Source organism: Lasioglossum baleicum, chromosome 8 (genome assembly GCF_051020765.1).
Source record: "Lasioglossum baleicum chromosome 8, iyLasBale1, whole genome shotgun sequence".
Classification (NCBI taxonomy): domain Eukaryota; kingdom Metazoa; phylum Arthropoda; class Insecta; order Hymenoptera; family Halictidae; genus Lasioglossum; species Lasioglossum baleicum.
This window is the reverse complement of record NC_134936.1, coordinates 5,368,067-5,381,244: the sequence shown is the minus strand read 5'-3', so window position 1 is coordinate 5,381,244 and position 13,178 is coordinate 5,368,067. Positions and strand designations below refer to the sequence as shown.

The 13,178-nt window shown below is 43.6% G+C and overlaps 1 protein-coding gene and 1 long non-coding RNA gene across 2 annotated transcripts in view; one reads left to right on the top strand and one right to left on the bottom strand.

The window, feature by feature from the left end:
- The first annotated feature begins 9,590 nt into the window (after positions 1 to 9,590).
- On the top strand, positions 9,591 to 13,170 carry LOC143211180 (fatty acyl-CoA reductase 1-like). The gene is made up of 6 exons (XM_076428644.1): positions 9,591 to 10,078; positions 10,253 to 10,437; positions 11,495 to 11,588; positions 11,952 to 12,197; positions 12,821 to 12,966; positions 13,030 to 13,170. The coding sequence occupies exons 2-6, from the start codon at positions 10,274 to 10,276 to the stop codon at positions 13,079 to 13,081; spliced, it is 702 nt and encodes a 233-aa protein (XP_076284759.1). The 5' UTR covers positions 9,591 to 10,078; positions 10,253 to 10,273; the 3' UTR covers positions 13,082 to 13,170.
- Positions 11,572 to 13,178, bottom strand: part of LOC143211182 (uncharacterized) — a 41,081-nt gene continuing 39,474 nt past the window's right edge. The window contains exon 2 of the long non-coding RNA XR_013009407.1: positions 11,572 to 11,872. This is a non-coding gene — a long non-coding RNA (uncharacterized LOC143211182). The remainder of the gene's footprint in view (positions 11,873 to 13,178) is intronic.

The window sequence follows — 13,178 nt, the reverse complement described above, 5'->3', positions numbered from 1 at the left end:
ATTGCACAGTTGAAATTAACGAAATGACATTGAAAAATTGAAGTTGAAATGGAAGAGTTGAAATTAAAGTTGAAATGGAAAAATTGAAATTGAAGTTGAAATGGAAGAGTTGAAATTAAAGATGAAATGGAAAAATTGAAATTGAAAATGAAAATTAAGAGTTGATATTGAAATTGAAGTTGAAATGGAAACATTGATGTTGATATTGAAATTGAAGAGTTGAAATTAACGAATGGAAATTGAAAAATTGAAGTTGAAATTGAGAAAGTGACGTTGTAATTGAAAAATTGAAATTGAAATTGAAAAATTGAAGTTGAAATGGAAGAGTAGAAATTGAAGTTAAGAGTTGATATTGAAATTGAAGTTGTTATACTATGACTCTCTTAAGGTAGCCAAATGCCTCGTCATCTAATTAGTGACGCGCATGAATGGATTAACGAGATTCCCTCTGTCCCTATCTACTTTCTAGCGAAACCACTGCCAAGGGAACGGGCTTGGAAAAATTAGCGGGGAAAGAAGACCCTGTTGAACTTGACTCTAGTCTGGCATTGTAAGGAGACATGAGAGGTGTAGCATAAGTGGGAGATGGTAAAACATCGCCGGTGAAATACCACTACTTTCATCGTTTCTTTACTTACTCGGTTAGGCGGAGCGCGTGCACCGAGGTCTTATGACCCGGTTGTCACGGTGTTCTAGAGCCAAGCGTGTAAGAGTGGCGTGAGGCTTAACGGCTGATCGCCGTCAATACTCCCGCGTGATCCGATTCGAGGACACTGCCAGGCGGGGAGTTTGACTGAGGCGTTTGATTAGGTACCCCTAATACCCATTTCAAATACCTTTCCTGTAGCTTCTCTATTCCTTCCCTCTCTTTCCAACCCCAAATTTCTACTCCGTAGCTAACTACCGACCATACCAGCTTATCAAACAGCCACACTCTTCTACCCCAATCTTTACCAAACTTCCTCTTCCCTATTCCCCAGACCTGTCCCATAACCGCCGGCCCCTTTCTTAATCTTTCCTGTACATGAGCCTTCTGACCCCCATCCCTCGTGATCGTGTACCCTAAATAATTGTACTCCCCTACTTCCTCAATTACCTTCCCTTTCCACCTCCATGATACCTTCTTCCATCTCCCCCCTCCCACCCTACACCTCATCACCTTAGACTTGTCCACGTTAAGTTGTAGCTTTTTCCCCTCTAGGTACCTTTCTAATACCCCCATCATTCCCCTCATCCCGTCCTCCACCTCTGCTAACATGGCTATATCGTCTGCATATGATAGCGTATGAATCTTTCTTCCCCCCACTTTGACCCCTCCCCAACCTCCCCTCTCAAGCTCCTCATCTACAGGGTGTCCCAAAATTCGTGAAAATCCCGAAAGGGGGTGGTTCCTGAGACCATTCTAAGAGACATTTTCCTTTGCACCAATGTCAACTGCGGCTTTGTTTAGGAGTTATTAACGAAAAACACGGACCAATCAGAGCGCGCCCTGGCCCGGCGCGCCACGCCGCGCCGGCAAGCGAGTGTCGGTGGTACGCCGCGACATCGCAACGAACAAGAGTTTCTCGATAATGTGAACCCTCTCCGATTTTGATGAGCTTTGGATATGTTGTCAAGACCATGATTCTGAACAACATTTCTCTTTAGACTTTTTGGCGATCGGCTTTAGTTTACGAGATAAGTAACTTGTAATTGTAAATCGATCGATGTACTATCTGAACTATCTCCTCTCCGATTTCGATGCGCTTTGGATACGTTGTCAAGACCATGATCCTGAACAACATTTCTCTTTAGACTTTTTGGCAATCGGCTTTAGTTTACGAGATAATCGTAAAAAAAGAGAAGAAGCAGAAACTGATTGAATTAAAAACTCACGTATTCAGCCGTAAATCCATTTGCTGCTTCGAAATGTGTGTCACTGGGTCACTCGGTGACGAACTGCACAGATGTCTTCAGGTACACGGCAGTACCGAAAGCCAAGGGACGTACGGCCAGGTCGACGAGCTGCACAGCCGGTGGTAGAAGGCCTAAGGGATGCGCGGTCAAGTCGACGATCCAGAATTTAACTTTCACTTTCGAATCGATAAATAATTCGTATGTTTATTTTACACAGATGCCTTGAAATTTTTCCACACTCACAATCACTGTTCACATTTGTCAACACATAGTTATGCACTAATAATAATTGCCATATCCCTTGTACTGCTGCACAAATCACAACAATCAGGTAATGCAATCACTAGACTGCGGATTTCATGCATTTGTAGCAAATATGAGTAGGTGCATTTTAATACAGTAGAGAGATTAAAATAATTTCAAAGCACCATAGTATTATTTTCAACTTCTTAAAATGATCACAGTAAGAATCAAATATCTGTCTGGCTCCCCTGTCCCTTGTAATAGCGGCAGCCAACATTCATTTTGCATAAAGATTCGCAGTCTAGTGATTAGTTTAAATATCACTATCAAAAACACAGCTAATAGCAACCGTTAGCTTTGAATTTACAAGTCTTTGGAGATGTTCTCTCTACCGCGGCTCGAACAACACTGATTTTCCTCAAGATTTTTCTAAAGAATTTAGGAAGGGCATTTAGAGTGTCGAAATTCGAAACGCACGCTGTAGCACGAGAACGACGGGACGGTTAGACGAAAAACAGAATGCGAGAAGGACCGCTGTAAGCTTTGTGGCAAACACATGTTTAGTTTTTCCTGCAGGTTGGTACGTAGAGTCGATGGGTAACTGTTCGAAAACGTCATCCGTCCTTTTACCCAGCAAGGGGTAAAAATGTCAGGTCAGCGTAGCATCCCTATTGTCCTATACCTTCCTTAAGAAACTTTCTAAAAGAAGGACAGACGACGTTTTCGAACGGTTACCCATCGACTCTGCGTACCAATCTACAGGAAAACCTAAACATGTGATTGCCATAAGTCTTAAAGCGGTCCTTCTCGTATCCTGTTTTTCGTCCAACCGCCCCGTCGTTCTCGTGCTACAGCGTGCATTTCGAATTTCGACACTCTAAATGCCCTTCCTAAATTCTTTAGAAAAATCTTGCGGAAAATCAGTGTCGTTCGAGCCGCGGTAGAGAGAACATCTCCAAAGACTTGTAAATTCAAAGCTAACGGTTGCTATGTATTAGCTGTTTTTTTGACTGTGATATTTAAACTAATCACTAGACTGCGAATCTTTATGCAAAATGAATGTTGGCTGCCGCTATTACAAGGGACAGGAGCCAGACAGATATTTGATTCTTACTGTGATCATTTTAAGAATTTGAAAATAATACATTGGTGTTTTGAAATTATTTTAATCTCTCTACTGTATTAAAATGCACCTACTCATATTTGCTACAAATGCATGAAATCCGCAGTCTAGTGATTGCATTACCTGATTGTTGTGATTTGTGCAGCAGTACAAGGGATATGGCAATTATTATTAGTGCATAACTATGTGTTGACAAATGTGAACAGTGATTGTGAGTGTGGAAAAATTTCAAGGCATCTGTGTAAAATAAACATACGAATTATTTATCGATTCGAAAGTGAAAGTTAAATTCTGGATCGTCGACTTGACCGCGCATCCCTTAGGCCTTCTACCACCGGCTGTGCAGCTCGTCGACCTGGCCGTACGTCCCTTGGCTTTCGGTACTGCCGTGTACCTGAAGACATCTGTGCAGTTCGTCACCGAGTGACCCAGTGACACACATTTCGAAGCAGCAAATGGATTTACGGCTGAATACGTGAGTTTTTAATTCAATCAGTTTCTGCTTCTTCTCTTTTTTTACGATTATCTCGTAAACTAAAGCCGATCGCCAAAAAGTCTAAAGAGAAATGTTGTTCAGGATCATGGTCTGGACAACGTATCCAAAGCTCATCGAAATCGGAGAGGATTCACATTATCGAGAAACTCTTGTTCGTTGCGATGTCACGGCGTACCACCGACACTCGCTTGCCGGCGCGGCGCGGCGCGGCGGGCCAGGACGCGCTCTGATTGGTCCGTGTTTTTCGTTAATAACTCCTAAACAAAGCCGCAGTTGACATTGGTGCAAAGGAAAATGTCTCTTAGAATGGTCTCAGGGACCACCCCCTTTCGGGATTATCACGAATTTTGGGACACCCTGTATATCCGCCAGCATTAACGTGAATAACAAGGGACTTAGTGGACAGCCCTGCCTAACCCCTCTTTCTGTCCAGAAACATTCCCCTTCTTCTTCCCCCACTCTTATTTTACTTTTTGTTTCTCTCAGAACCTCCTCACATCTCTCCACTAGCCCTTTCCTCACTCCCCTTTTCCTCATCGCTTCTAATAATACTTCCCTGTCTACCGAGTCAAACGCCGCCTTCAGATCTACAAACATAATTACTAGCCTCCTTTCTTTCCTCCTCACCTGCCTGTTTATAAGATAATTTAACACATACATGTTATCTATACACCCTAGGCCTTTTCTAAATCCTGCTTGGCTTGCCGGCAACAGCCCCTTTCTCTCCACTTCCTCCCTCACCCTCTCCGCTAATACTGCCGCGTAAATCTTATATGCTGTCTGCGTCAATGTTACCCCTCTATAATTCCCCACCTTTCTACTATCCCCTTTTTTTGCTATTGGTACCACCACCCCCTCTGCCCAATCCTCCGGCCAACCCCCTCCCCTCCACACCCTATTGCAGATCCTCCATAGCTCCTCCTGCACTTCGGATCCCCCATGCTTCCATATCTCATTTGGAATCCCGTCTCCCCCCGCCGCTTTCCCATCCTTCAGCCCTTTTACCACCCTTATGATTTCCCCTATTTCTAACTCTTTCTCTCCATCCCCCTCTCTTCTACTTTTTCCTAACTTTCCCACCCTCCCTTCTACCCCTCCCAGCAAATCCCTAAAATATTTTTCCCACTCTTCCATCCTTATTCTTTCGTCTATCCTCGATCTTCTTTTTCTTTCCCTATTTACAACCTTCCACACCTGACTCTCCGTTTTTATCCCCTCTACTTCTTTTTCCCATTTTTCCCTCTCTTTTTTCTTCCTCTCCTCGCACAGTTTCTGGTATTCCCTTTTCTTCTCCCTAAAAGCTAATCCATCCCCTCCTTCCTTCCTCCACTTTCTTACCTCCTCCCTCGCTAACTTTTTTCCTACTCTACATTCCTCATCCCACCATCCTTTTCTCTTTATTTTTTCATTTTTCCCCATTTCCCCTATAACTTCCTTTATTTTCCCTTTCAGCCCTTCCCAGTCTTTCTGCGACCCATCCCCTCCACTTGCTCTAGATGCAAATTTTTCCCTAAACTCCTCCCCTGCTTCTTCCGACCACCTCCCCACCATTCTTCTTTTCCCTCCTCCCTTCCTCCCTTTTTTCCCTCCCATCTCCCCCTTTACCCATATTATTATGGGCATATGATCTGAGTCTATCTTATCCCCAATCTCTATTTTTCCCACACCTTCCCTTGTATCCTCATTCCCCAGCACGTAATCAATCACCGAGTTCCCTCTCGCCCCTACGTACGTCCACTCCCCTTCCTCATCCCCCTTTATATTCCCGTTCATAATTCCCCACCCCCTTTCTCCTATGTAATTACACAGTCTCCTCCCTTCCCCATTAACTTTTAAGTCCTTAGAACTTCTTAACCCTCTCCCCCCTCCTTCTTCTAAGACTTCTCCCCCTTCTCTTCCCGTTCTCGCATTAAAATCCTCCCCGTACAATCACCCTTATACCTTTTTCTCAAGCCTCTACCCATTCCCCCATCTCATCTGGCTTCTTGTCTAAATCCCCATTTACATATACCCCCACCACCCTCCACCAACACCCCTCTATCTTCACCTTCACCGACATAATACCCTCACTTCCTTTTTTGTCCCCCCTTTCTATTTCTAATTCCTTCCTCACACCTACTACCATACCCCCTTTTGCCCTTCCCTTCTTTTCCTCTCTTTTTGCCCATTGAGCCTCCCACACATACCCTTTTGGGAGCCTATCCCTGATTTTATCCCACCCCTTCTCTTCCAGCCACGTCTCCATCAAAAATACTACATCCCAATCTTCAATCCTTTTCCAAAAATCCTTATTTTTATTTAACAGCCCTGCCACATTCCAGAAACTAATCTTATACCCTTCCCTCTTCCTCTTATGCCCATCCTCCCCTGATTCCTTCCCTATTCGTTTCCCTGCCCCTCTATCAATTTTTCCTCAATCTCATCCCATCTTTTCACTTTCCCATTTACCCATACCTTCATGTATCCTATCTGAACATTTTTTCCCTCCCTCCTTTCTTTCTCAGCTGCCCTTTCAATTTTCCACCTTGCCCTCCTCTCCTCTTCTGTTAAATCGTCCTCTACCCTTCCTTCTTGCCCCCTAAGCTTTTTCTTCCCCTCCATTACCCTTCTTTTAATTTCCCTACTTGTCAACTTCACCAGAACCATTCCCCTCCCGTCTTTACCTACTTTCCCTATCTTCCTAATTTCATTAATACCCTCTTCTTTCAACTTCATCTTTTCCCACAGTCTTCTAACCTCTACTTTTATATCACTACCCTCCACCTTTATCCTCCTTATTCTTCTTCTCCTCTCTATCCCTCTTGTCCTGCTTAATTTCTAATGACCTTAATCTTTTCCTATTCTCATCTATATTTATTTCTCCCCTTGCCTCATACTCCCCCGTCTCTTTTCCCCCCTTTCCTTTTCCCCTATTCATTCCTCCACTTTTCCCAATTTTCCCTCTATACAATCTATTCTCTTATCTGCTTTTTCCCTCCTACCCCCTTCCCACTCCTCCCTCACCAACTCCTCTATTCTCCCCTCTACCTTTCCTACTCTTCCCTCTAAGCTTTCTAACCAATTCCTCATCCTTTCCCTATTTAGCTCTTCCTCCCTCCTCTCTTCCCTACATTTTTCCCTTTCCCTCCTCCATTCATCTATTAACAATTTCCCTTCCTCCCTTTCACCCCTCATCTCATCCCTCATCCTCCTCACCTCCCCTATTAACCCTCTAAACATTTCTTCCATTTCCTCATAATTTCCTCCCTCACCCCTATTATCTTTTTGCGGAGACCTCCTCGTAGTATCGCTTTTTTTAAAAATTGCGTTAACATCCTCCCCCCCCTTCCTCTACGTTCTCAAATCCCCTTTTCCTCCCCACGGTGTCCACACTTTCAGAGCTGAACCACCGCTCTATATTACCATCCCTCATAATCATCCCCATTCTACCCTTCGCTTCCTCCCTCTCTATCCCCTTTTCTACCCCTCTTCTCTCGCCCATTTTCCTACACTTTTAACTTTTTCCCCTCTTACTCCTTTTCAAAAGTTCCCGCTTCTTACTCTACCTGTCACCTATTTTACTTTTCTCTCTCCAGATCGCACCACCTTCCTCCTATTCTCTTTTCCCGCGCCCACCTGTCTATCTCCACACAAACCTAACCTACTCTCTCCGTTCACTTATCCCTTTCCTATTGCTTTTTCTCTCACTCCCACACCCTTATCCCTTTCTCTCCCACCTATCCCTAGTCCTCCTAACCCCTCCCAGCAGTTTTCAGCACTCGCACTTCTTTCCACTCCACTCTAACACATCAAAATCACGCACAGCTAATTACCTACCACAATCTCTCACACAACCGGAAACGGAAGCCCATTATATACATATATATATATATGTGTATTATGAGTTTTTTATTTTTATATCTCAATTATTTTGTACATATTACATATTACAATAGCACGATTTCTTACATTACATATTGCACATTAGTAATATGATATTACATTCATATTACACCTCTTCAATAGTTCTGATAATTACAACAGCTCCGCTTAAGATGGTGAAACAAGAATCGGATAGCGACGTACTTAAAATACAATTGTTTTCCGCAGTTATAGATATTGGCGTAGCTGCATGGCTGATGATCCATCGAACACTTGTGCATCAGTAAAATCTGAAAAATGACATAGAAATTAATCTTACAACAAGAAAAGCAAAAGGAAACAAAATTGTTAATTGCAATTGAATGCATGCATAAATTACACACATTGTTTAGAAAGTATCTACAATACGTGGTAACACGTATAATTAAGTATTGGTATAAATAATTGTTAAACTAAACCACACTCATTACTAATATAACAGTACACTTACCAATATTTGGCGTAGCTGCATCCATATGGCTGCTGTTCTACCGAACGATGGTGCTGAATTGAATTAAATTAATGGTGTTGAATTAAATTCCACCACTTTGTACATTATCAAAATTTTTTGTTAATGAAATGAAATAAAACACGCGACACAAAGAACGACAACTTCGACAGTTCGACACAGCACAGAAGAATGAAATAGTGAAAATCGACAAATACCAAATGACGATCGACGCTACATACAATATCTTGAACGACGGGTATGCGTCGTTGGTCCTATGTTGGGTATTTGTCGTTGGCCCTATGTTGAATATTCGTCGTTGGCCCAACGTTGGGTATTCGTCGGCAAACTGACGTAATTTTTCTTCGTTGGCCCTAGGTTGGGGATTTGTCGGCAAAATCACTAACCATTTTTTTTTTTTTTTTTTATCGTGTGGAAATGCGTTACGCATACCCCGACCCCCCTGGGGGGGAGCCCCAACAAGGCGCGCCGATCCCCTCCCCCAGAGTACCCACTAAAACCACACGCCCGCCCTAAGCTACATGGGAAGTGCCTGGATCACGCGAGTATTCAACAGGACACTTCCCAGCTCACATGCATCCCGAGGGGAGGGGTTAGCTCCCCCCATGCCTGCTCTAACCGGACCCCGGGCGGAGGGACCCGCCCGGTGTCCCCATCCCTGGAACCTTCGGATTGGGCTTCCCGAGCCCCAGCTCGGTCCACCCACAGCTCCCGGAGCCTTTCTGCCCTGCTCGAGCGGTGGACCCGAGGGTCCTCGCCCGGCCAAGGCAGGAAGGCGCCGACACCGGTAAGAAAGGGTCGTCGGAGGCGCATCCGGACGCCCCGACCCTCCCCACCCCACCCTCCACGCGCCCTCCCCCGGAACTAGCGTCCGGGGGGTGGTCGGCACCCCTCCACTATCGTCACGGGGTGCCGGGCCAACTCGGGGGGAGATTAACTCCCCTCCGGGGACCGGGGTCAGCTCACGCCCCCGGCCCCTCTATCCACCGCCCCCCTACGCGGGGGCACACGACGGCGCGGGGCGCGAACACCCCGCACTGCTAACGGAACCCCAGCCCCCCCAGGAGGGGGAGGCATAAGTTGACGCGGGGAGGGGAACACCCCCGCGCCCTCCCCCCAGTCCCCGTCCCCCCACTCGGGGGACCCGCTGCGTCGCGGGGAGACGTCCCCCGCGCCGCTACAACTGACCCCGACGCCCTCCCACCTCTCCCTGAGGGGGCGGACGTCGCACGACGGCGCTGGGGACGTCCCCGCGCCATCCTCCTCCTCGCGGAGCCCGGGTCTCTTTCCCGGGCCCGCTCGGCCTCCTCCTTCTGGGACATTACTGTCTTGCAGAAGGAGGCGACCCCTTTCCACGACCTCTGGCTCCCGGTCAAGTGGTCGAACAAGACCGAAAGCGAGAGGTCCCACCCTTCCACCGCGGCTCTGAGGACACGGCGCGGTCCGGCCCAAGCCGGGCACTCCTCGAGTGTATGTTGCGCCGTGTCCACCTAAAATCACTAACCATGCCCCACCATTCCCCAACAAACTCCCAACCGTTGGTCACCGTTGGCCAACCGTAAATGCTACTAGGGTATCTGCTTTAAATATTTATTCCGCTGCATTTGCAGAATCCATAAAAAATATGTGTGTCCCGTATAAAACAATTCTATAAATTCTGTTTCAAATATATATTATTTCATCCAATTCCGTTGGAATCAGTTAAAATCATGATAGGATCAAATAATGAATACTCGGGTGTACATTTGAATGAAATGAACAAAGTATAACCCAAATTAGAATATTGATGAGACCCGACCGGACGTACTACATTGTATATGCTATCTTGAAGGTGTGTGTCTTCTTTTACATATTCTATCCGAGGAGGACCACTCGCAGTCGAAATTCATTCGTCGTTGAGTACGCACCGAATTATTTATCAAGTTTGGTGTTAGTTTAGAGTTTAGACCAGGTGAGTTATCGAAAAGTCAACATTTTTCTTTCCTGATTCCTGAAATTCTTTAGTAACTTTTACATGGAACTCCGTCTTCGATTAGAGTGCGTGACACTCTGTATTATATGATACATAGCATTCAAAAACGTAGAATTGACAAGTTCTTAAATTAAACTTTGAGTATTATGCAAGTGCAACGGTTATACCGAGGCGATGACTTCGAACAGGAGCGACACTTTAACGAAGAATCAATCGAATTCACTAGTTTCGGAGATCAATGGGAAAAGCGAAATCGCCGAATTTTATAATGGGACGAAGGTTCTGGTAACAGGTGGGACAGGTTTCCTGGGGAAATTACTCATCGAAAAATTACTGAGGTATTCCTTCTCAAAGGCAGACATATTCAATTTTTCATATGAATCTTTCATACTTCGATATAACGCGAACAAATAAAATTGCAATTTGTACATTCACGAAAAATTGGCTACTAGCTTTTTATACGAGAAATGTTCAGAGAAATGTCTTCAGCAGAAAAGAAAAAATAATCTTACGTATGTATATGGTAAACATTGTCTCACGAGGTGGCATAATCTTTTCAAACATTCAGACCGAACTTACGTACAAGTCACATAATCGTATAAATGCAAACTGTTACATTATTTCGTGCGTCAATTGTAACGTACTAGTTCAAGAGGTACATCCGGTCATTAAAAACCAATGCCACAGCGTTTCTAATATATGTAACTGGGATTAATTAGTATTTTCATAAATAATGAGAAAGAAGGTGCAATTTCCTCACGTTTCCAGAGGCTATTCTTTTCACTACGTTTACAAAAAATTATGATGTCGATATTATTTTCGGAAAACCTTTCAAAAGTCATTGCTCATACATAATACATTCCCGTCCATGAGCCTCCGGACGCTTATTCAAAGGATGCAGACGATCTTTTTTATTAAAGGACCTATATTATGAATTAAATATGGGACTTACTGATTTTTTCTAATGTAGGGAACAAGTAAAACAAAACTGATCAAGACATCCTATGTTTTCGAAATATTTATAATTGTTTTTATATTTTCTAATTTTTGAAATTTAAGTACGCTAACTATTTTTCAATTTGGTTCTAGCATTTTGTATTTAGTCAAATGGCATATGTATATATTTAATTTTGCATTGAAATATTATCGTATAATAGCTAAACCTAATCAAAATAAAACAATCAATTCAAGCTGGGAAATTTTATTCTTTAATTACCATTTTGTTGAAGATAAGTGAGTGTCCGGTGCTTTATGGACAGGAGGTATGGAAACACTAGATTCGTTTGCCTAAAACCTGGGATTACAAACCGCGACGTTGCTGAATCGTTAAAATTCTTTTCATATAAATAAAATAATCTATATTTTCATGAACTCGTCTATGTTACATAATTGCAGGTCGTGCCCAGGTATTAAAACCATTTACATGTTCGTAAGACCGAAAAAGGGGAAATCCGTGGAAGAACGATTCAAAGAAAACTTCGAGGAAGTTGTATGTAACGTACTGGAACAAATATATGTATAAACAACGACAGAGTAGTATGGTATGGACATGATATTTGGTCCCCTCAGGGTTTCAAATTCATTTACCAATCCTCTCCTTTTTCCACTCTCACCATCGCCTTTTCAGCGGGACCTACTGTTTATGGTGGGTTCCGAACCACCTTTTGCCAACAACACGTGAAAAACACCCCGGGTGGGTCACTTTCCGGTTTTTGACCAGACGGTCACCCATCCTAGTGCCGGTCACGTTCCACGCTGTTTAACTTCGGTGATCTAACGAGAACCGGTGCTTTCAACGGGACTACGGTTGTTGGAACGACAGAGTAGTAATCAATATCTTTTATGGATCTAGATCTACGAAAGATTGAAGAGGGACCAGCCAAATTTTCTAAGCATAATCGTGATGATAGAGGGTGACGCGGCCGAAGATGACTTTGGCATGACACCGGAAGTTAAAGCTACGTTGATGGATACGAATATTATTTTTCACGCTGCTGCAAATGTTCGGTTCAATGAAAAACTTCGTGAGTGTGTGAACACGAACGTGAGAACTACAAGAAGCTTGTTGTTGTGGGCGAAACAGCTGTCAAACTTGAAAGTACACTAACAATTTTCGTAATTATGCATAAAATGTACCACCTCGCCGATTTTGATAGAATTTAAATATGTTGTAAAACTCAACATTCTGAACAACTTTTCTGAACAACTGAGCCTTAGCTTTTAAGATATTTGCGAAAAACTGCAGCTACGTCCACTGTAGTAATCTGATCTCGGCTCGGGTACATCGGTGTGAACCACTATTTACTACTACACTTATTTGTGGCATTTTTCTGATTAGAATAATACTAAAGACGATATAATTTCAACTGTATTTAGTGGTTTAATTGACGATGAAAGTTTCGGGCGCTAGGAAGGACAGTGTATGGGAAAGAAAGATGCTGTCTCTCTTTACACGCGCTGTCCTTCTCCACGTTCGGCTCGGGATCTTCGAAGCTCAAAAATTGTATAGTGTCCGTCTATGAACTTCTTCCGTCTGCAAACGAAGTTCTCAGAGACTTTTGTGTCTATAGAGGATTTACTGTGCATTCTTTAGAATCTTCAGCCTGACATCATATTAAAAGACCATCGAAATCACTGAGCTGGGACCTTTTATGCATAATTACCACATTTTTTTGAAACATTTACAATGAGATAATCTATCTTTAATTAATCCGTTTATAGGCATTCATCTACGTGTCGTCTGCATTCTCGAACTGCCTTAACAAAACGATCGACGAAATCCATTACCCGCCTCCCATTGACGCCGATAAATTGATAACATTGATAGATTGCTTAGACGACGATAGACTCCTAGCAGCAGAACCTTCGTAAGCATTCTCGCAAAAATGACAACGGTGGTTACGATAAATTACAATTGTTGTATCTTGTAGATTGCTACAGAATTGGATGAACACCTACATCTTTACGAAAGCAGCCGCGTAGAATGTTGTACTAAAATACGCGGATGATTTTCCAGTAGGGATCGTTCGACCTTCTAGTGTTACATCAACGGCTGAGGAACCGCTGACACCATGGATAA